The sequence below is a fragment of the Saccopteryx leptura genome, chromosome 5 (genome assembly GCF_036850995.1).
Source record: "Saccopteryx leptura isolate mSacLep1 chromosome 5, mSacLep1_pri_phased_curated, whole genome shotgun sequence".
Lineage (NCBI taxonomy): Eukaryota > Metazoa > Chordata > Mammalia > Chiroptera > Emballonuridae > Saccopteryx > Saccopteryx leptura.
The window spans coordinates 214774593-214797732 of NC_089507.1; the positions used below are offsets into that span (position 1 = coordinate 214774593).

Below are 23140 nucleotides of genomic sequence, written 5' to 3' on the forward strand. Positions count from 1 at the left end.
GCCGGTTGGCTCAGCGGTAGAGCGTCGGCCTAGCGTGCGGAGGACCCGGGTTCGATTCCCGGCCAGGGCACACAGGAGAAGCGCCCATTTGCTTCTCCACCCCTCCGCCGCGCTTTCCTCTCTGTCTCTCTCTTCCCCTCCCGCAGCCAAGGCTCCATTGGAGCAAAGATGGCCCGGGCGCTGGGGATGGCTCTGTGGCCTCTGCCTCAGGCGCTAGAGTGGCTCTGGTCGCAACATGGCGACGCCCAGGATGGGCAGAGCATCGCCCCCTGGTGGGCAGAGCGTCGCCCCTGGTGGGCGTGCCGGGTGGATCCCGGTCGGGCGCATGCGGGAGTCTGTCTGACTGTCTCTCCCTGTTTCCAAGCTTCAGAAAAATGAAAAAGAAAAGAAAAAAAAAAAAAAAAATTAAAAAAACACCCCCCCCCCCCAAAACCAGAATGAGACAAACTCACTGCAGCTTGGAGTTGGAGGGGCGGGGTGCCAGAGGCACCTGTTCTGGTCGCCTTACATCCCTTACCTTGGGAACCAAGCTGTTCTTCCCTACCACCCATTCCAGGTGGTGACATTCACGACAGCCAGTCATCTTGGGAGTATGTAGCCCGTAACAGTACTCTATTCGCCTGGATATAAGTGACAGATTCAAGACGTGAAAACAGTAATCCCAGCTGGGCCCCCTAGAGACCTTTCCTAGGATTTATCTGTATTAAATAGATTGCAGTAGGGAAGGAGATGCTTATTTTTCTAGGCTTTCCAAACTGGCTAATGTAAGCCTAGAGAGATCTGTGCCATATCCTTCCCACCTCCCCCATAGGGAAGAAAACTCGTGACAATAGGTCAGAATGGGCCGGAGAGCAGCATAGTGGGAAAAGGGAGAATCCTAAGGCTATTCCTTGAGCACCTGGATCTATCCAGACCTGAAGCCAAACCATTCCTTTCCTTGGTGACTTATGAACCAATCAATTGCCCCTGGGGCTTAAGCCAATTTGACCTCTTTCTACTGCTTGCCGTTGAAGGCGTATTACCCCTAACCTTGACAAGAGATTCATGAGACATGACAACAGGACAATGGCATATTTATTTACAATTGGACCAAAAAAAGGCATACAGGCATTTTTCAATTAAAAATAATGATGATGATGATTACAAAAGTCAGAAAAATTGATGTTTAAATCCTTTATGAGAAGTCCATTTCCCTACTCCCTCCCCTAAAGAGAATTTCTTAGAGAAAAAATTCAAAATTTGAATAAACAAAAATTGAATAAACAACCTACTGCTTGGGTTCCATTTTCTCCAACCTGCTTCTTGGTGGCTGCCACTTGGCACTGTGGAGTCACTCTGAGGCAAGGTTGAGAAGTTCATGGGTTTGACTGGTGGAGCTGGTAGGGGCCACTGGAAGAATCTGGGGGGGGGGGTAGGCTGTGTCCCTAGTTTAACCTTCATCCTGAGCTTTGTCTTGTGGTGGGAGTCCCACAGGGGCCGGAGCAAGGGTGAGTGGCTGTTACCTACACCCTAATCCCAGGGTGGGTTTGGTCTCTTGCAATTTAAGAGCAAGTGTGACATGCAGAGCAGGCAGGCAGGGCTGGCCCCCAGAGCTGGGCGGTAGTAAGAGCCAGACAGACTACCATGTCAGCGCCCTCTCTAACTCGGGGAAACGGGCTCCCTGCCAATCCTTGGGAATCGAGGAAGAAAGGCAGCACCTTGCTCCCATCTCCCTCCTTACTAGCAGCTCTGGACGTCCCCAAAAAGAGGTCAGAACTCGGAGGGGCGTGGGTGAGGCAGGGGGAGGTGCGGATGGGTTTGGCTAAAGGCGCTGCACATGGGCACTGTGCTGGGGGTGTCTGGGAGGGAATGCCTCTTCTCAGCCACCTAAAGGATGGGACCCGGGGCTCCAGGCCTTGTTCAGGGAGAGGCCCCGCCATCAGCACTTTGCCAAGGATAGCACCCCCCTGGAGAAGGGGGTGAGGAGCAATCCTGGGGGGTGAGGCCCCTCGGCCCAGACACAGACACATGGAGACTTGGCTTGGCTCTGGAAATACCTGGCCCTGGGTGCAGGGTTTCTTGGCACAAAAACAGTTCACTGCAAGTCTCCTCTCTGGTCCAGCAAATTCCTGCTGCTCCCTAGTACTTCCGGGGAGTTCTTCACAGCAACCAAGGCTGGGCCTGCTCCCGGTGACCAGACGAGCCGACCCGGAGGCCTGGCTGGGAGCCCTGCTTGGGCAACCCTGGGAGGAGTCGAGGGGGCAAGAAGAGGAGGGACAGTGGCCGGCGGAGGACTGTGGGCACTGAGGACACGTGTCCGGGCTGCAGCTGTGCTTGTCACGGCATGAAAGGAGAGGATGGTGGAGAGGTCTGGACACCTCACCGAAGCCCCAGCGTGTCTTCTTCCAGTTAGTTGTGGGGTGGCCAACAGCCCTGAGGAACTGAGGTGGAGACAGTGACAGAAACCCAGTGTCTCGTGGATTTATCCATGCTGGATCCATTGTTTAAAAAAACAAAATAAAATGAAGGAAAAAAACCCTAACCAAAAATAAACCTGAATGTGTCCGAGAGTCCCCACTGCAGGGAACTTTCTTAGCACTGCAGAGAGAACAACCCATAGAACACCTCATCCCCCACAGAACTGGAGAAAGATGATGAAGGAAAACGCACGGTTTATCTACAGGCCCGCCCGCCCCCGCAGCCCGGGGTCCAGGGACACTGTGCCAGGAGGTCCACTCCAAAGGGGCAGGTCTCTTATCCTGCGCCTGCAGCTCCCCGCAGGGGCCTGTCCGAGGATAGGGGGCCTGGCCACGACCCTCCCTGTCAGTCTATCTTCACGGCTGCGTAGATCTTGCGGACAAACATGTAGGCTGCGTAGAAGCCGATGGTGCCCGTGAGGAGCCAGAAGGACAGGACCATGAGGGCCGTGTAGCCGAAGTAGAGGAGAGAGGGGATGAACTCGACGATGTCCAGCTGGGGCGTGAGCGAGAAGAAAGGGTGGGCACTCAGTGCCAGGCCGCCAGGGCCGCCAGACCACCCGCGCCCGCGGAGAAGTGGGGCCCGGTGGGGGAGGGCCCGCTCTGGGCAGGCAGCGAGGGCCGGCGTGCCCACCGCCTGGGAGTCTCCCAACCACAGTCGGCTACCACCCATGTTACCCACGGGCACGGAGGGGCTGAACACGCAGTTACACCCTAGGAAGCGGAGGGGCTGAACACGCAGTCACACCCTAGGAAGCGGAGGGGCTGAACACGCAGTCACACCCTAGGAAGCGGAGGGGCTGAACACGCAGTCACACCCTAGGAAGCGGAGGGGCTGAACACGCAGTCACACCCTAGGAAGCGGAGGGGCTGAACACGCAGCTACACCCTAGGAAGCGGAGGGGCTGAACACGCAGTCACACACTAGGAAGCAGAGGGGCTGAACACGCAGTTACACCCTAGGAAGCGGAGGGGCCGAAACTGAAACCTGGAGGCAGGAGGACTGAGAAAATCTACGGACCCGGCCATTGTCCGCTGGGTGAGGGGGTCTCACTACGAGAACACTGGAAGGCAGGTGCGACCCTGGGGCCGAGGGCCAGAGAGCAGGAGGTAGGACAGTCACAGACGTGTCACTTCTTTCCCCTCCCCAGCCCCTAGAACAGTGCAGTGACACTCTGGGTGGCTGGGGCGGCAGACAAGGAACGGGTGAGGACAGGACACCTACAACCCTCAGCACAAGGACCAGGGAGCCCCATCCACCCGTCCCAGCCTAGTCCCCTCTCCCTCAGAGTGCTCCTGTCACTGCCGGCTAACATCTCCCAGGACTTGATCTGGGAGCATTCCGGACCCCTCCCTGGAGAGCCGAGGCCGAGGCAGGGGGCCGGGACCTGCGCTGTGGGTGCGAGCGGGGCCACGGGGAGCGCACCCAGAACCCTGGAGTGAAGACCTGCCGGCACACTGGGGCCCGTTCCAGGCTCCCGGGCAGACACAGGGTCACAGAACGCCAGGAGCCCATAAGAAAACAGTAACGGTCACTGCCCTGACAGCTTCTCCCTGAGGTCGAGCGTTCTCGAACTGGGGGCGAAGGCCATGTTTTCAGGCTCAACCCCCATCTCTCCTGTTATAAGGTTTCTCCTGGCTGGAGACAGGCGGAGGGTAACAGGGTGGCGGAGCGGAAGTCCAGGAGCAGGACGACGCAGAAAGGCAGTGCTGGAATGCCCTCTGCATCCAGAGAGGCCGGGGCCACACCACAGATGAGGAGGGCTCTGGGCGAGGGGAGGTGGCTTCCGGCACCCAGAAGAAAGGATGGGACCCCAGGGGGCCAGGTAGGAGGTGATGGTGGCCAGAACTTGTTAGCCAATGCTATCCCTGTCCTCCTCCTGTTCTGTTTTGGGGTGCTCACTCCCCCACCTCTGGTCCTGCTGGGGCTGTCATTCCTGGTGTAAAACCTACGCTAGTCGGTCAGAGGAACAGAGAGGGCCGGTGCATGACCCAGGCCGGCAACAGGCTTCCCGGGAATGACACTGTGACGCTGGAACACAACCGTTCTCAGCTACACGGCCGCCAAGCTGCAAAAAGGGGGGCTCAAGGGATGTCAGGGGCCAACTTTCTCCCGTGTAAAGACCCTGCCGGCAGACCCACGCCGGACATGCGGGGCTGAGGCGTGGCCACAGCCCTGGCAGCCTGGAACGCTGGGTCTACCCAGCCTCAGGCCACAGTGCCGGCTTCTTCAACTGTCCTGTTCCATCAGGCAATATGGTCTCTTTGCTTAAGCTAATTGGAATGGGGTTTTGGTCACTTTTCACTCAAAACATTTCTGATTAATATGAGATACAGAGGAGAGAGACTAGATTTGTTCTGGATGACTCCAGGAATTCTACGGTCTGAAGACAGAAGTTGATGGAGGCAGATTTCAGTGGGACTCAAGGAAGCACTTGATAGTGACAGGAGCCGTCCAAGGAGAGAACGGAGTATCAGGAGGGCGTATCTTTTGTCGTGGGATTTGCGAGAGCAGGGCTCAGCCAGCTCCTTCTTGAAGGGCCAGGGCATAAGGAGCCCGGGTTTTGGGGGCCACGGGTCTCCGCCGAGCCGCTCCCCCTGCCTGCCAGGCTGCTGTGAAAGCAGCCACAGGCGGCGTGTAACTGAGCAGCACGGCTGTGTCTCACACAGCCCTGGGGGTAGTGTGCCGACCCGAGCTAGACGGTCACTCACTGGAAACCCTGGGAAAGGGGGAGCGGTTGGCACCCTGCAGGCAGGGGTGCTTGCTAAGCAGCATGTAGCCCTACACCAACGATCCTGACCGTCTTTCTATCTCCCCTTTCGGGGAAGAACTCTCCAGGCCTCGGCCACCCACGGCCCTGGCTCTGAACACACCCTGGGTGCAAGCAGAGGACCACTCGCTCTGGGGCTTGGAGACTCAGAGTGCGGCCGGTGAGACCGCTCTCCAGCGTGGGCCCGGAGGCGAGAGGTCTGCCACGCGCACAGACTGCTCAGCGGCCCCTCTCGTCTGCCACACGTGCATCGACCAAAACTGTGTGGGGCTGTCTGCACTCTGACTCACACCACTGAGGACCATGGGCTCTGTGAACGGGCCGAGTCACTGAGCCGGGCTCCCTCTCCTTCGCCTGCACGTCACCTGCGGCAGCCGGGCTGAGGTGCAGTGAGGCCTGGCCCGCCGCCCGCCCTTGTTGGGAAGCCCTAAGCGGTCCTGGGACGAGGAAGGGGGACGCGCCCAGAGACAGGGTGCCTGAGGACTAACGGTGGTGCCAACAGTGAGTTCCTCACTCTCTGCTTTCACCTTTATTAACTCTTCTCATGTACCTTCTTTATTCTTTCAGGTTTTTTTGTTCTAGCTTCTTGAGGTGAATACTGTGTTACCAGCGTCCCCTATTTCTTACTGGAAGCACTGTAAGGGGACCTATTTCCTCTAAGTGCCCCTCAGCCTGTATCTCACAGGTTTTGCGTACAATATTCTCACGGTCGTAGATTCTGAAGGCTTTTATCTCCCAAACGCACAGGACGCAGACCCCCTTCCCTACAGAGACGGGTGCTCCAGAGCAGACAGTCTGTGCTGGCCCCGGCCCCGTGCTGACGGGAAGATGCAGACCCCCTGCTTCCCCGCAGCCACCCCTCCCCCACCCTTCCCTGGAAGGGCCCACTGGCCTTGGTAACAAGTAAGGGTGGTACCTTGTTCACAAAATAAAAGATGGCATACACCAGGACATAGAAGGCGGAGCCCCCGGAGACCAGGAAGTTCCTCCACCACCAGCGGTAATCCTGGGGAGGAGACAGCAGGGTCAGCCCCCGTCCCGCCCAGTCCCGCGCTGGCCCTCAGGCCCGCAGACCCTGGGGAAGAAAAGCGTATTTGGGGTGATGGAAGTGCTTTCCATCTTGACTATAACTGTGGTTTCACAATTGCACACATTTTCAAAAACACACTAAGAAGGGTGAACTTCACTGTTTATAACATACACCTCAAATTCAAACAGGGGCAGTAGCGATGTCATGTCCTGAGTAAACGCTCTGTGTGCCAGGCACCGTCCTCAGTGCCGTCTGTGGAGCAGCCCAGTTTAGCCTGGGCGGCAGCCCTGAGTCAGGTCCTACTGCTGTCCTCGTCCCATGAGGAAAGCACAGAGCCTGATGGCAGAGCCTGCTGAATACATGGAGGTGCAGAGAGGGGAGGGGATGCACCTGCCCAGGACCTCACAGGCAGCAGGGGGGACATCAGGTGGGAAAGCAGGGAGCCTCACTGACCCATTCGATGCTGCCCCAGGTCCCCCACGCCCTCACCTCTGCACACAGCTGGAAGTACACCATGACGATGCTGATTTGCGAGCAGGACACCACCAGGATGATGAAGACGAGGAACAGGAAGCCGAAGAGGTAATAGAACTGATTCTCCCAGATTGCCTGTGGACACACCGCAGCTGGCCTTCAGGGGGCCTGCCTCTGCCCAGCGGCCCTTTCTCCTGGCACAGCCTGCCTATTCTTGGGACACCAGCCCCGTCAGGACTGCCATACCACTGGTCACCAGGGCAGGAATGGAGACACCATCGTGACGTCATCGGGGTCCATGGGCCCAGCATGTGGCTCTGACTGGCCCCTCCTCCCTGGAGCAAAGGGTGAGCCTGGGCTCTTTTTAGGGAGTGGCTGAGCCATGGCTGATCCTAGGATGGGTGGGCCCAGCCTGAACACGGCAGCTTGTAGGAAGTAATGAATCCCACCCCCATTAAAATGACACAGCAGCCATTCAGGGGCATCTCACCACAGGCCAGGCAAGCTCCATGCTCTGTGGACATCTCTACATGTGAACCCATGAAAGTGTGGACTTTAACAGCTGGAGAAGCCAGGGCTCAGCAAGGCTGGGGAATAACCCAGGTCACAGAGAACTGAGGTGGCTTCCCGGGGAGGGCAGCCCACCCACCCTCGGACCCTTTTCCGAGGCAGGGCTGGTGGGCAAAGGGAGCCCAGCAGGGAGAGGCATGGCCACTCCAGAGCAAATAACTGTCCAGCAGCGACTCGGTCGCAGGCACTCTGCACTGGTTCAGGCAGATGCCGATGGCTGTGAGGAGCCTACTGCCAACCTCCACTCGGCCCGCCCGGGACAGGAGCAGTCGTCATCATAGCCACGACTACAATTTAGCAGCCATTTCCTGAGTGCCAAGCACTATGCCTTTTACAGACATGATCACATCCCAGCTCACAGCGATACTGAAAACCAGCCCCCCCACTGTCCTGAGAGCTCTGAGTCACCTAGGACAGATGTGTAGGAACCCGCAGACCAGAGGAGAGCAGTGATGTTCACAACAGGGGGGCGGCCTCCAGGGTTGCGAAGCAGCCTCTAGGCACTGAGCCCCCCACCCCGGGCCCAGCACACGCCACCCTCCTCCGCCCTCCGAGCTGTCCTGGGAGGCAGGGCTGCTAGCTCACGGCGGGATCAAGATGAGGGCTCCACCTGACCCGCGGTGGCGCAGTGGACAGGGCTGGAGTGTACCGTCCTCCCCACCCTTCAAGGCATGAATGAGAAGCAATTGATAACAATTAAAGTGACACAACTAGGAGTTGATGCTTCTCATCCCTCTCTAAAAAGAAAAGGAAAATAAAACGGGGGCTCCGAGGGGTTAAATGGCCCATCTGAACAGTGACAGGCAGCAGGAGCAGAGCGCCCGCGTGGGGGGCGGGGCCCGGCCGGCAGGGTGACCCTGCGGAAGTGCAGGGAGGGGCGGGCAGCACTACTCACACTGAAGATGAAGAAGAGCTCGATGAACATGGCGCCGAAGGGCAGGATCCCAGCCATGAGGATGCTGCAGCAGAGCGGGAGGTGGCGCCGTGAGGGCCCGGCCAGCAGGGCCCGGGCCTCTGCGCTGCCTGCCTGACGCTGGGGGCTCTAGTTCTTCCTGCGTGCTTTGGTACCAGCACAGCCCCTTGAGGGGTAAGCAAGGCGGGCAGCATTCTCTCCATTTAACAGACGGGGAAACCGAAGTACAGAGGGGCGGGTGACACCCGCAAGTCTGAGGTCTAAGCGATGGTTTACCCGTGTCACCGCACCTTCCCCGCCCCACATCCTGGTCCCTACCAACACCGGACTGGTCTATAGCCTGGTCCTCTCTATCCTAGAGCAGAGCTGAGCTTTCGTGAGGTCTACCAGAGCCGGCTGAGCGGCACAGCGCCAGTCACAGCATCCTCGGGGGGGCACCCTTCTCCCGTGTTCCCGAGGGGATGGCTCGGAGCAGTGCCCTGCGGAGACTCACCCCACAAACCGGTTCATGTACCAGCGCTGTTCCGGGATCTGCCGCGGAATCTGGTTGGTGCGCACGGGGTTGTCGTACGGCTGCTTGCGGAAGCCGAAGTAGTAGCCCAGGTAGACGAGGGGCAGGGAGATGCCGAACCACATGCACAGCAGGGCCACCATGGTGGGGAAGGGCACCTGAGGGCACAGCACCGTGAGGCCCCAGTGCCAGGCTGGGGGCTGCGCAGGGGGCAGGGGGACCTGCAGGGCTCCCGGGCAGGAGGGGCACAGCAGGGCCACCATGGTGGGGAAGGGCACCTGAGGGCACAGCACCATGAGGCCCCGGTGCCAGGCTGGGGGCTGCGCAGGGGGCAGGGGGACCTGCAGGGCTCCCGGGCAGGAGGGGCACAGCAGGGCCACCATGGTGGGGAAGGGCACCTGAGGGCACAGCACCATGAGGCCCCGGTGCCAGGCTGGGGGCTGCGCAGGGGGCAGGGGCACCTGCAGGGCTCCCGGGCAGGAGGGGCACAGCAGGGCCACCGTGGTGGGGAAGGGCACCTGAGGGCACAGCACCGTGAGGCCCCGGTGCCAGGCTGGGGGCTGCGCAGGGGGCAGGGGGACCTGCAGGGCTCCCGGGCAGGAGGGGCACAGCAGGGCCACCATGGTGGGGAAGGGCACCTGAGGGCACAGCACCGTGAGGCCCTGGTGCCAGGCTGGGGGCTGCGCAGGGGGCAGGGGGACCTGCAGGGCTCCCGGGCAGGAGGGGCACAGCAGGGCCACCATGGTGGGGAAGGGCACCTGAGGGCACAGCACCGTGAGGCCCCGGTGCCAGGCTGGGGCTGCGCAGGGGGCAGGGGCACTTGCAGGGCTCCCGGGGAGGAGGGGCACAGCAGGGCCACCATGGTGGGGAAGGGCACCTGAGGGCACAGCACTGTGAGGCCCCGGTGCCAGGCTGGGGGCTGCGCAGGGGGCAGGGGCACCTGCAGGGCTCCCGGGGAGGAGGGGCACAGCAGGGCCACCATGGTGGGGCGGGCCCCACAGACACCCCCCCACAGGGCTCCTGGCCAGAACCTCCTGGAGCTGACCGCAGCTCTGGGGAAAAGCAGTACACGGAATGGACCATTTGGGCTATGAAGACGGAACCATCCCGGAGCTTGTTGTCCAGGGAGGACATGGGGAAGGAACAGGAATGGCAGGAACTGAGAACTGAGAGCACTAACGGGAGACAGAGGCCAGAACAAAGGGATACTGTGTGCCTGGTATGCTAAGTGAAGGAAAAAAGAGAGGGACTGCACAGTGTGTCCCCATTTGGTTAAAATAAAGCCCTATAATATCACTCAGTAGGTGAAGCAGGTTATAAAACTGCATGTCTAGAGCTCCGTTTTAATAACAAGACCCAGTATGTACATGTGTGAGTGCCCAGAAAGACCTAGGCCAGCAAGTGAGAGAGCTCCCTGGGCTGGGACAGGGAGGGCTAGAACTGGCTTGTTGTTCCTTCATCCTCTTCCCTAAAGTATTACCTTCCATCAGGACCATGCAGAACAGAAGACATGAATTAATATATGTGATACATGTCAAGTACTTAGAACAGGACTTATTCCAAAGTAAGCACAATACAAATGTTTACTGTTACTGTTACTATTTCATAACTTTTAAATTACATCATTTGATTTTAAGTAAATCTTAAAAAAAGGGAAAAAAGACTGAAGACATATATAATAGTCATCTCTGGGTGGTTGGATAATGGGTTATTTCTGACTTCTTCTTTGACTTTTCTGTACTTTCCAAAATTTCTATAACGAGTGTTTGTAATGAGCAGTTGGTAATTGGGAGAAAAATGTTGAGAGAGGGCGGAACACAGGTATAAAACAGAGGAAGTGAGAGGGCGGCACGACGGTTTCTCCTGAGGGCAGCTTCCCAGGAGAGGGGAAGAAATAGCCCTCCAGCGGTGAGGACTGGAAGCCGAGCCCAAGGACCTCCAGAGAGCGCCTGCAGGTGGAGGGCCAAGGCCTGCCTGCCTCTACCACAGTCCTGCTCACCGACCAAGAGCCCTCCTTCCTGACCCTCCACTGAACTCACAATCCTACCCGATGGGTCCAGCAGCTGCTAGCCACAGTGGGGGCTGGCAGGATGCCCTCGGAGGACAGGACAACCTGCAGGGGCTGGTGCTGAGGCCCAGGGCCTCTTGGAGGAGAGCCCTGTTTTGGGATCCTGACCTAATAAACCCACAGCAAGCAGCTTTCCCTTGGTTGGGACAAAGGGAAATTCCCCAGTTGGCACCCGGACTATGGAAACCTCACTAGAGAGAAGTGAGCTTTGGCCAGCTGTCTGAAAAAGCCCACAGGAAGGCCAGTGCCCAGGCAAAAGCACGGGCAAGGCTGGGGAAACCCCCGTGAGCCCTGAGCCCCCAGCTGGAAACAGAACTTGGGAGGCTCAGAAAAGGGAAGGGAGCAGCAGGAAGTGACCGCGGGAGTGGAGCTGGGCCGGCACTGGCCGGGGAGGGCACTTACCGCGCCTGAGGAGTGCTTGCCCCAGATGAAGCAATTCAGTATGAAGCAAATGCCGAAAACCACGCCAGGGTACAGCGTTGCTGTCTAGAGGCGAGAGGGGCCATGATGGGGGGCTTCATCCAGGGAGTTCCCACCTGGCCCAGGGCGGCCCCACACTAGAGGCTCTCAAGCCCCTCTTGTCCTCCAGAACCCAGCTAAGGAAACATTCCCCCAGAAAGCCTCCCTGCTCCCCGGCCAGTCAGGACTCCCGCTGTCTTCCTCTTAGATCCCTGACCTGCCCGTTCCTTGCCCGTACTCCAGTCTGCACTTCCATATTGTTGTTACCTAGTCGGTGCCTGCCTATCCCACAGACTGGGGGGGGGGCGCCCTCCGGCTCACGGATGCACTAGCACTTAGAACACAGCAGCTGCTCACTGAATATTTGAATAAGGAATGAATGAATAAAACTTTTACTGAACATGTATGTCTGGGTCCCAACCCAGACCGCCTAGGCTGGCGGTTAAGCTATAACTGAGTCCTAGGGGTGGCAGGTGCCGGCCCTACACGCACCAGGTCCCCTTCTCCTAGGCACAGGCCTAGATGGGGACACTTACACAAAAGGCTCCCTTCTTCCACCGATGGCCTTTGAGCGTGCGGTACAGACGGCCAGCAGAGAAGCCACCAAACACCCTGTGGGAAACGGCAGGGGTCCACAGCAGGAGCGCTGTGAGCGGAGGCGCAGTGGGGCATGGGCCAGCCCCCCCCCCCCCCCGGAGCCCAGACACACCTACCCCATGAACATGAAAAGGAAGCAGGCGGTGGTCATGAGCGCTCCCCGGCTGGATGGCGACAGCATCCCAAGCATGGCCACAACTACGGAGGGGGGCGGGGGAGAGGAGAGAGAGAGTCAGGGCGGCTGACTGCCAGGCCCCCATCCTGGGCTGGCTGGCAGGGCCCTGGGCAGATGGGGAAGGTAAGTACCCTCCCCTCCTCTGTCTAGGAGAAGGCTTGGTCTCAGCTGGGCCCAGCGCAGCGCGGCAGCTGCAGGGCCTGGGCTGGCCACATCTCACACACAACTTCCAGCCCACAGAGCACTGGTGACCCACCAGGCATTGAGCTGAGAGCACTGAGCATGTCAGGTCACTGAACCCACCTTATCAACCCGGGGAGGGGGCGGTTAGTGTCCCCATTTCTCAGATGGGGAAACTGAGGTTCACAGAAGTTAAGGTCACAAAGTTTGGAGGCATGAAGTTGAGATACAAATTTAGGCAGATTAGTTGCTAAGAGCTTAGATCTTAAAAGTTCTTATTACAAGAGAAAAACTGCGTCCTGGCCAGTAGCTTGGTTGGAGCGTCATCCTAATGTGCCAAGGTTGCAGGTTTGATCCCCAGTCAGGACACATATAGGAATCAACCAGTGAATGCATGCATAAGTGGAACACAAATTGATGTTTCTCTCTCTCAAATTAGCAAATTTTTTTTTTAAATTGCAACTATGTGAGGTGATAGATATTAACTAAACTTACTGTGGTGATCATTTCACTATATATACACATGTCAAGTCATTATTCTGTATACCTTAAATAAACAATGTTGCCCTGGATGGATGGCCTAGATGGTTGGAGCATCCTCTAGAACAGGGGTCTCCAAACTTTTTACACAGGGGGCCAGTTCACTGTCCCTCAGACCATTGGAGGGCCGCCACATACAGTGCTCCTCTCACTGACCACCGGTGAAAGAGGTGCCCCTTCCAGAAGTGCAGTGGGGGCTGGATAAATGGCCTCAGGGGGCTGCAGTTTGGGGACTCCTGCTCTAGAAGCACAGAGGTTGCCGGTTCGATCCCTGGTCAGGGCACATATAGGAACAGATTGATGTTTCTGTCTTTCTTTCTCTCAAATCAATAAAATAAACATTTAAACAAATATAATGTTATATGTCAATTAAAAGATAGATAGCCTGACCAGGCGGTGACGCAGTGGTTAGAGCGTCGGACTGGGATGCAGAGGACCCGGGTTCGAGACCCCGAGGTCGCCAGCTTGAGTGCGGGCTCATCTGGTTTGAGGAAAAGCCCACCAGCTTGAACCCAAGGTCACTGGCTCCAGCAAGGGGTTACTCGGTCTGCTGAAGGCCCGCGGTCAAGGCACACATGAGAAAGCAATCAATGAACAACTAAGGTGTTGCAACGCACAATGAAAAACTAATGATTGATGCTTCTCATCTCTCCGTTCCTGTCTGTCTGTCCCTGTCTATCCCTCTCTCTGACTCACTCTGTGTCTCTGAAAAAAAAAAAAAAAAGATGGATAAAATGGTAAAAAAAATTTTTAGGCAGACTGACTTCAGGACTGTCTAGCTATTTTACCAGGTAGGTTTACAGTTTTGAGTATGGGAAGTACAAATTATTCTTATATTATTATTCATTAATTACTGTATTATTTTCCATATGAACTGCTGTAAACCTGCTTTTGCCCCACCCCATACATTAATTTATGGGGGGTTGTTTTGGGGAAAAAATATCGGATTCCAGCTCTCATCCGGGTGCCGACTTGGGAAACCACTTGACACCTGACTGCAGAAGGAGCCCAGCCTCAGCCCTGTGGGCGGCTCGCTGACAGTGGGAGGGGTGGGCTGTCAACGGAGCGGGTGAGCGCTGGGCAGCCTCAAACCACCAGGGCCTGGGGCCGAGAGGACCCAGCCTCCTGCGGGAGGGGAGGCTCCGTCTGGCCCAGACATGCTGACAGGCCTCCTTCTCCAGGAGGGAAGCCCACCCTCCTCTCAGAGGCAGGCCCACACTGTTCTGGGGACGGCCGCCCACACTGGGCCCGCCAGGCCCACTCACAGATGACGATGAGGATCATGCAGAAGAGCTGGATGCCTGAGCCCAGCAGGGAGCTCAGGATCATAGGGTACTGAGGCGGCCTGAAGACGTCACCGTGCACCAGCTTCCAGCCAGACTCTTCCATGGTGTCTTCCTGCGGCAAAAAACCAGAAGGTGAGGTTACTTCTCGTGCTACGGAGAAGGCGGCCCCTGTAGGGACCAGCCCACTGGACCCACTCAGACCAGGGTTGAGCGTCCCTCAGGTGTCAATTCACTCTGCTCAGACACCGCAGGTCAAGTGACACGACAAAGTGCCTTCCTGTCACACAGGGCCAGGCGGGCACAAACATGAAGCTTACAGCTCCATAAATGGAAAACCTCCTCCCCAAATCCCAGTCCTAACATATGGAAAAATAATGTAAACAACAAATGTAAACTGGGATTGTTTTGGGGCGGTGAGATTTAGAACCAATTTACTTTTTTAATGCTTATAAAAATAGTAAGTGCTCTTACTTGTATAACAAAAAATAAAAGAATTTTGGTAAACGGCATAATATTCAAGTGATCAGAAAGTAATAAATGTTTACCATAGAAAAAAATTTTTTTAAATCTAGAAAGACTAAACAAAAAATAAAAAACTCATACTCATTTAAAAAAACATATAGAAAGTAAAATGATTAACACACTTAATGATATCGTTTTGACGTTTCCTTTAGTCCTTTATATATGTACATGTATGTGTGTGTATATAATTCGTAAACAATGACATCGGGACCACACTGCAGTTACTGTGTACTTGTCATTTCCAGCTGAGGTTTGGGAACATTCCCTCATGTCAATAAATACTCTCTGGAAGGACTATTTTAATGTCCATGCCCTGTCTCGCTGTACAGCTGTACCACAGTATGACCAATCCACCAGTACGGAACACTAGGCAATCGCCAGTTGATATAAGTCATAAATAAGCTGCAATAAATATTTTTAGACTGGGTCTTTGCGTTTCTGATGCTGATGTTTTCCTTAGGAAAATCCTAACAGAATTACTGGGTCGAGTTACCTATTTCACAGTATGTACTGTGGTATATGGAAGGTGCTTATCTCATGTAGATCTTGCCAAGAATTAGTTCTCCAGGAGAACAAAGCCTGTGCTAGTTTGAGGTCCAAGACCATCTTCTCACGGCTGTTTGACCTGCAGTCTGGGGGCTGGCTCGGAGGTGAAAGCAGTTGTTCACATTACTAGCCATGCACAGTCCTGTCTGCCAATTCTTTCTTTGTGATCACATTAGAGAGTCCAGATTTTTTAAAAAGGGGACTTTATACAAATTCTTTTAACTGTATCATCTTTTTACTCAATTAAAAAAATCTTAATGTCAAATTCATCAAGATTTTTTCCCCCTGAGCTCTCTCCCACTGCTTTTATGCTTAGCAGTTAGAAAGCCTATCCTCTCATTTTGGGTTATTAATACGTTACTTCTCCTTTCGATATCTTACAGATTTACTCTCTACATGATAACATATGCACACACCCACCACCTCCTGGTCTGGCAGGCCCAGAGCCCTATGGCTAGACTGCCCCCCCCAGCCCCCCCCCCCCCAGCCGAGACCTCGTACAATGTCATCTTCCTTGTTATAGTTGGCGATGTCCTTCCGGAGGGTCCGGATGATGATCATGCTCAGGATGCCTGGAACCAACAGCAGAGGAAGAGTCACTGGCACGGCCACTGCATCTTCTGTGCTGCCTGTCCTCCTGGGACGGGTGTCCCACTGAGAGGTGACGGCATGTGGTGACACGTGTGGCTTCCTCCAGTGAGAGCTGGCTGTGGGGCCACCTCGGAGCCTCTCTTGGGCACAGCACCACCCCAGTGACTTGCGCCGGGGTGTGTGGAGGGCCACTTCTCAGGCCAGGGAGGGAAAGGGCTGCTGGGATGGGTGTGGGCAGCCACAGGACACTGCTTTCTATTCAAGGGGGAACAGCACCCCAGCTGCCCCAAGGCCTGGTCCTACCCGCTCCTCTAGCCTCCCTCCTCCTCGCACTGGCCCCTGGGTCTTCGCTGCTTTTACCATTGGCTATAGCCGCATTCCCTCACCTCACGCCTTACCAGGCTCTCCTCTGCCCGAATGGCCCGCTGCCCTGACTCGTACTCACACTTCAAGACTCACCCTGGGCATCTTAGCCTTCCTACACCTTGCCCAGTTCAGAACCCACCCCCCATACTCGTCCGGCCCTGGTCACCTCTTCAGGCATCAGAGTGCAATAGATAAGGTTGTATGACCTTGAGCTAACTTAACTCGCGGGACCTCAAAAACTGAGACACCTGTGACGTGCCCCTGGATTAAATATTTATTAAACAGTAGCTGGCACTATCTTTACTTCTCATGTGATGCTGAACTGCTTCCCTTCTGCCATTCCCCCATCCCCCCACCACCTTCTTGCACCTGGTCTCTCGCCAGGCGAGTCCCACTGCAGGGCACAGCCCCTACTGGGCTGGTCTTTCCCTGGTGTCTGAACGGTGGCTGCTCATTCAGGGAGCCGTGCTCTACAGCAGCCCCTTCCCTCTCGCTCTGCACTGAGCACTGTGTCGTCTGCTTCCCAGCACTGCTCTTTGTTCCGGTCTCTCCCACTGTGGGGGTGCAGACTCTGGGGCAACACTTGGCTGAGCGCGCTCACTGTGCTCAGTGCCACATGCCGGCATGAGGTGCAGGGGGCGCACTCACAGGGCTTGGAGTCACCTCCCCAGCGGGCAGCACAGCACCAGCACAGAACATGCAATGAAGTCCTGCTGAATGACCGTGAGCACGAGATGCACCCTCCCCGAGGGGCTCCTCAGAGTGGCATCGTGCCCACCTTTGTGTGTCTGATGCCCAGCACAGGGCCCTAAGGCCCGTTTTAACCCATGCGGGGCCCTGACGACACCCCAGAAGTCCCTTTTAGGGGATGTGACGCCTCGGCCCCTTGTCCCCTCCACTCTCCACCCCCAGACTGCTCACCGGACAGGAAGAAGACCACGACGACAGAGTTGATGATGGAAAACCAGTGGATCTGCACGTCACTCATGGTCAGGTAGGTGTCCCAGCGAGAGGCCCACTTGATGTCACTTTCCTGGTGGGGGAGTGAGCACTCGGAGTCAGGCCTCCTGCTGGACAGCTCCTGCCCAGACCGGAACTGTCCCTGCCCCGGGTTCCCCTTCTCACCTCCCAGTGCACGGAGTAGGTGAAGTACAGCTGATTGTCCTTGCTGGGGTCGATCTCCTGCGGCGAGGAGTTGGCGCCCTCAGGCAGGGTGCACGAGCTCTTCTCATCTACTTTGAGGTCTGTGAGAGACAGAGACTCAGTCTGTTCCTGGGGGCTCTACCCAAGGGCTGTTTGGGGGGGGTGCCTTCAGAAACTGCCCAGGGGAGGCATGCTGCTGGGACCCAGGGTCTGAGTGGAGGCTGCGGGAACTGCTCCCCAACCTGACCTTCCAAAGGGTCCTAGGGGCTGCAGAGAGTTGTGTGTGGGCAGGGGTCTGAGGCCCTCAGTTAATCAATCAATCTTCCTTCTCTCAGTTCAAATACTCATTTCCTCAGCTGGTCCCACTCAGCACGCAGGACAACCCAGGCTCATTCTGTCATGTGTACTCATTCACTTCCTTCCCAGAGTCCCGGCACATCAGTGACCCATCACTCGAACGCCTCCTGCATTCACCCATCATCTGCCCGTTTGGTCAACCAAGAACACATCAGAGCACCTACTACATCCCAGGGTCTATGGAGATAAATAATGAGAAAGGAGACACAGTCTCCACCTCAAAGAGCCAATGAGGGAGAGATGGTGTCAAAATAACCACATAATAATAAATGTGAGGCTGTGCCCACGACACTCAGACGAGGGACAGTATGGTGCCCTGGAAGTGTAGGACGTTTTCTGTGAGATTTCTGTGTGTGACTTCGTAAGAAAAGGAGGTTCCACAGCTTAAAAACACAACAGACCACAACCCCCTTCCCCAGATGGCCAGCACCACCGTGGACAAAAGGCCAAGCCTCCTAAAGTCAGGGGCGCCCTGTGGTGAGCAAGTGCTGGCAGGTGCGGCCAGACTGGACCGGGCCTGCTGACCCCAGGCCGAGCTCCGTCCACACCGGCCACTCACACGAGGATGCGAAGTTCAGGGCCGGGCTGCCCGACAGCCCTGTCTGCCCACAGCCCCTTCTCCTCTAACCTGGGGGAGCTGGCTGGTTCTCAAGAGAGGCTGGGCAAGCCCCAGGCTGCTGACTAGTCCCGGCCGAGTCACCAACCTCATCTGTCACTGCACATGAGTCTGGGGGTCGCCAGAGGGTACACTGCCAAGGTGCCAGGCCAGGACACACAGATGTCAGCTGTCCCCTCGTCCCCCTCCTTCTCCAGTCAGAATGCGGTGAGCCCACCTCAGCTGGGCCCGTATGCCACAGTGGAGCCTGTGGCCACCTCAGGAACGAGGTGCGAGAAGACCCTGGGGATGAAAGCCCAGGCCCACCCACCAGCCCGGCCCCTCTAGTCCCACCTCCCCACTCACCCTCCAGCCTGACGCTCTGGGGAATCACCTCGAAGCGGACGACTCGGTAGGTGTGCTCCTGGTCCTCTTCCAGGTCCTCCCGGTGGTAGTAGAGGATGAACGACAGGTGATTGTGCAGGTAGATCTGGGACGGACCAACAGAACACAAGTAACTCACAGTCAAGAAACGAGAAATGTACTCTGGGAGGCTGTTCCGGGCCTCAGGTCACTGCCCTGCCCGACAGACCGGCTGCCCACCCCCCAGAACGCCGCTCCCCCAGCTCGCCTCCGCCAGACACCTGGGCTCCCGAGTGTTTGCCAGACGAAGCCCGTCTTGCGGCCCGAGGCCTTCCATCACGACTGTCATCACCTTCTAAGACACGTCAGTCCACCTTGTCTCCCCAAGACCCACGAACAGTCTCCACACTGCAGCTCTGCCCACGGCATTCACGCCAGCGCCCGTGCCGCCCCGAGCGCCCTCTGAACTGCTCTGGCAGTGACCCTTGTGGGTCTGAAGGGTCAGAGCCTGCTGCTGTCACTCTCTTCCCAGTCAGGACAGGCGCCCTCTGAACTGCTCTGGCAGTGACCCTCGTGGTCATTCTCTTCCCAGTCAGGACAGGACCCTCTGAACTGCTCTGGCAGTGACCCTCGTGGTCATTCTCTTCCCAGTCAGGACAGGACCCTCTGAACTGCTCTGGCAGTGACCCTCGTGGTCACTCTCTTCCCAGTCAGGACAGGACCCTCTGAACTGCTCTGGCAGTGACCCTCGTGGTCACTCTCTTCCCAGTCAGGACAGGAGCCCTTTGAGAACAGGGGGCTGTACCTCAAAAGAAACACTGCTGTCCTAAGACTTTCCAGAAGGGGTTTGATCTTACACACGGGGACTCTGGGTTTCCAGGGACGGTGCCTGCCACCTCCCGGGCAGCCTGTGCCAGAGCGCCGCCCAGGAGGCCGGGGGAGCTGCCTCAGCTGGCCCTCTTACTTTTCTATGGCAAGCCTAGAGCAGGTGTCTCTCTCTGCTGAGGCCCCGAGTGCTGCACTGAGGCGTGGCTCCCCTGCCTGCTGAGCTCGCCGAGGCACTCTACCTTGTTGACGTCCGTGAAGCCAAGCCGGTAGCCATGCTCAAACTGCACATCCTTTTCCTTCTTCTTGTCATCACCGTCGCGGTTGGAGTAGAGCTCCAGGCGGGTGGCCACGGGCAGGTTGTCAGCAATGCTGGAAACCCAAGGCCCCGCTCAGTCCCTCTGAGCCCTGTCCCATCAGAGCCCTCCCCAGAGGGGACTCGAGGCTGGCAGGGGGCGAGGCCGACTCACAGGTGGACGTAGTAGTCCTCCGTAATCCGCTCCGCCACGAGCCGGCTCTCCTCCACGGTCAGGGTCACTGGCTTGTTGGACTTGTTGCACAGGATCTCACACTTCTTCTCGCTGTTCATGAGAACCTGGAAAGGGGTGTTGACAATCCGGTCCCCTCTCAGCACCTCTCCTGCCGTAAGAGAGACAGATGGAGCTCAGAGCTTCAGCCCTGAGGCTGCTGAGGTCAGTGGAGCCACAGAGCCCCAGGGCCGACGTGCAGGGCTGTGGTCAGCTCTGCAGCCTGGCCTGCCACACCCGCCTCACCGCTCAGGCTTGGCTGCCCGACGCCTGCCCGGCACCCTCTCCTCTCCTTTGTGCCAGCGCCACCAGGCCCTCCAGCACTCAGCAAACCTGCCGTTTCAGCCCACACGTCTGGGCCTCCGCCGTGCCCTCTGCCCTGAGTGCCGCCACCGGGTCTAGTTTTCTGAGGGTTCCACCTCCCACTGCCAGCCCAGCTTCAACCTCACCCCGGAACCCTTCCGGCCTCATCAGGATGGCTCAGCGGTCCTGGGGAGCCGTGTAACCTTGCCCAGCCTCAATCTTCTCACCAGTGAAACGAGGGGGATAGCACCCACCTCGCGGGGTTACCGGGAGTAACATGCAGCCGTGACGTCGCGGGCACAGGTGCCATTGCCCTCACCGCGTCTCCCCGCACCCTGTCTGCTGGTAACGACGTGACTTAGCACAGCGCCGACATGCTTCTGCCTCCCCTGCCTGACTGGGAGGTCTCTAAGTGCAGATGGGCTCCCCGCTGATCTGTGTGTCTTCAGACCCTGACTTCAGCCCGGAGGAAAGGAGGGTAAAATCTAGCACCCGAGATTCTTAGCCAAAACATCTTTTTACGTAATGAACGGGCATGTCCCCTGCGTGCCCGCCTCAGTCGCCTACTGCCAGAGGTCACAGGGCAGGCACCAAGGGAAGACAGGCTCTGCGTAAACACGCAGGACAACGAGATGGCGCTGCACACGAGGAATCTGCTCTGCCCACGGGAGCCGGGTCCAGAACCGTTTCTCTAGGGAAGTGATGCCCGAGAGGAGCTACAGAGGAAGAGAAGCACCAACCAGGCGAGGAGACAGGGAAGGACGTTCCAGACAGAGGGAACAGTGCGTGCGAAGGCCCCCTGAGGGGAGGGGGAGAGGTGTGGCCAAGCGGAGAGGCCAGGTGACCGCTGTGCAGAGAGCCACTGAGGCGAACTGGGGAGGGCCGGAGCTGGTCTCGGGCCCCGGGCCACCCTGGGAGTGTGAGCTTCACCCAGAGAGCGACAAGAGCCAAGGAAAGGTTTCTAATGGGTAGGGGAAGACATTCTCCGATTCTGGCTAGAGAAAGCTCTAGCTGGATGCCGTGTGAAGAAAGCACATGTAGAAGACGGGAAGACGGGGGGGGGGGGGGCAGTCTGTCTTGCCAGGGAGCCAGGACGGACCCAGGATGGAGGCGGGACAGGGCGTGCTGAGAGTGGGAGCCGGCTCGGGCTCCGGAGCTGCTGAGCACCCGGTCCTGCACAACGCAGGCACAAGAGAGCAGGCTGCAGGACAGGAAGACAGGCTTCCAGAACCAGGTTCTGGGTGGGAGACAGGGATCCAGCAAATCCAGACTGAAGGCACTTTCTCAGCCTGTCAGGTCTGACCTGACACAGCTGGATACAGCTGGCGATGCAGACACAGGCTCAGAGGTGCGGTCAGCGTGGATGGGCCGGGAGCTGCTGCTGCACTCAGGGCAAGGCCCCAGCGGAGGGAGGACACAGACAGAGGAACAGGGCTGCAGTCCACACAAGGTGGGTGTCACTTCTTGATATTTAGAAACTGAATTTAAACCAAGAAAGAGGACATACTGGTCTGGAATGGCTCGTTGCTGATGCGGAAGTACTCCTCTTAACTTTCTGAAGCTGGAAGTGGGCAGCGGCCAGGGTAAGTGAGCAACAAGCTAGGAATGCGGACCCTAAGAGAGTCTGCAGTCGTGCACCAGCACACTGCCACGGAAATCCTACACACACGCCAGGAGACAACGCTGGCAATCAGGAGTGACAGTCAGGAGTGTGCCGATCAGACAGCCCAACCGAGCCTTCCTGGAGAAGGCAGCCTGGGACCACAGAGAGAATCCAGCTTTCTCAACCCACTGACCATGTGTCCCTGAGCACATCTTGCAAACCCCCTTGATGCTGCTGTTCCCTCTCCTATGAAATAAAGCAATCGTATTTGGTTTTGCAGAATTACTTCAGGAATCAACTAAGATGATGTGCAGGGTAAAGCGCACATTAGATGAGGGGACAGTAGGAGTAGCCACTTGATATGGTTGCTGTGAGAATTCACTAAGTTAAAGCACAGAAGTGCTTAGAAGAGTGCCTGGCCCATAGGAAAAAGCCTGTAAGTATTAACGGTGGTGATGATAATTACATAGAGCACAGGGCTTACAATCCCACAGGCACTCAACCAGGGATGTTTCTGCTCCACTCAGTAGGATACTAACACGCACTGAATGTCTCCTGCGTGCCAGGCACTGGGTCAGAAGGGGAGGAGAGAGAGGCCCGAGGCCCTGAAGAGAGGTACTACACAAAGACAGAATGAGATGCAATACGGTAAGACCACTTCTGTACACAGCGTTTCTATTACTAGGAGGCAGGACCATCCCCCGGCTTCATGGGAGACGTGACAGAGGCTAAGAGAGGTTAAGGCCACCTACTATGACCCTGCAGTGTGCCCCAGTGCAGAGCGTGGGGCTGCCACTGAGTCCAGAGCAGCTCACAGGGAAGGGAGGGGCTGCTGGGAGGGCCCGCTGTCCAGAAGCCCGGAGGACCAGGTTGGTCAGGCTTCCTAGGCCCAGAGACAAGCTGGCTGGCGTGCAGGGAGGTGTGGAGAGAGAGGGTACAAGGGTACACGGCAGGCAGGAGGAGAAGCCCAGAAAGAAGTCAGAGCCGGCCCCGAGACCAATCTCTGTTCAGAAGGGCAACAAGACTTAGAGACCGTGCTGCTGCCCGCTTGTGGTTATACCGGCTCCAACACTCGCCGCCCGCTGACCTGGGACACCCAGTACGTGGCAGCAGACACACTCGCCGGCGACTGGCTCTGGAGACACCTGAGCCACTGCGGCCCTGGAGGAGAAGGCAGCCCTGTTGGGGCTCTGCTCAAGAACCGGCTCTCTCCTCGCCCCTCCTGAGGAGGAGGGGAAGAGTGAGTCTGCATGCTTTCACCTCGGGGCGGGACAGAGACGGGCCCAGAAGCAAGAACTAACAGTGTTTCCTGAACTGATGCTCCCAACGCCTTTTCCCGTGAGCCTGAAATTCTGCCCCAGAGACTTAT

The 23140-nt window shown here is 57.2% G+C and overlaps 1 protein-coding gene across 1 annotated transcript in view; it reads right to left on the minus strand.

The window, feature by feature from the left end:
- Positions 1–1056: 1056 nt before the first annotated feature.
- TM9SF4 (transmembrane 9 superfamily member 4) overlaps positions 1057–23140 on the minus strand; it is a 47229-nt gene continuing 25145 nt past the window's right edge. Inside the window, exons 4-18 of the mRNA XM_066384096.1 lie at positions 19809–19977; positions 19581–19710; positions 18517–18640; positions 17181–17299; positions 16977–17088; positions 15600–15670; positions 14010–14142; positions 11966–12047; positions 11789–11864; positions 11196–11279; positions 8708–8883; positions 8197–8260; positions 6747–6866; positions 6144–6233; positions 1057–2952 (exon numbers count right to left, since the gene is read on the minus strand). Coding sequence (XP_066240193.1) covers positions 2803–2952; positions 6144–6233; positions 6747–6866; positions 8197–8260; positions 8708–8883; positions 11196–11279; positions 11789–11864; positions 11966–12047; positions 14010–14142; positions 15600–15670; positions 16977–17088; positions 17181–17299; positions 18517–18640; positions 19581–19710; positions 19809–19977 — 1700 coding nt within the window. The 3' untranslated portion in view covers positions 1057–2802. The remainder of the gene's footprint in view (positions 2953–6143; positions 6234–6746; positions 6867–8196; positions 8261–8707; positions 8884–11195; positions 11280–11788; positions 11865–11965; positions 12048–14009; positions 14143–15599; positions 15671–16976; positions 17089–17180; positions 17300–18516; positions 18641–19580; positions 19711–19808; positions 19978–23140) is intronic.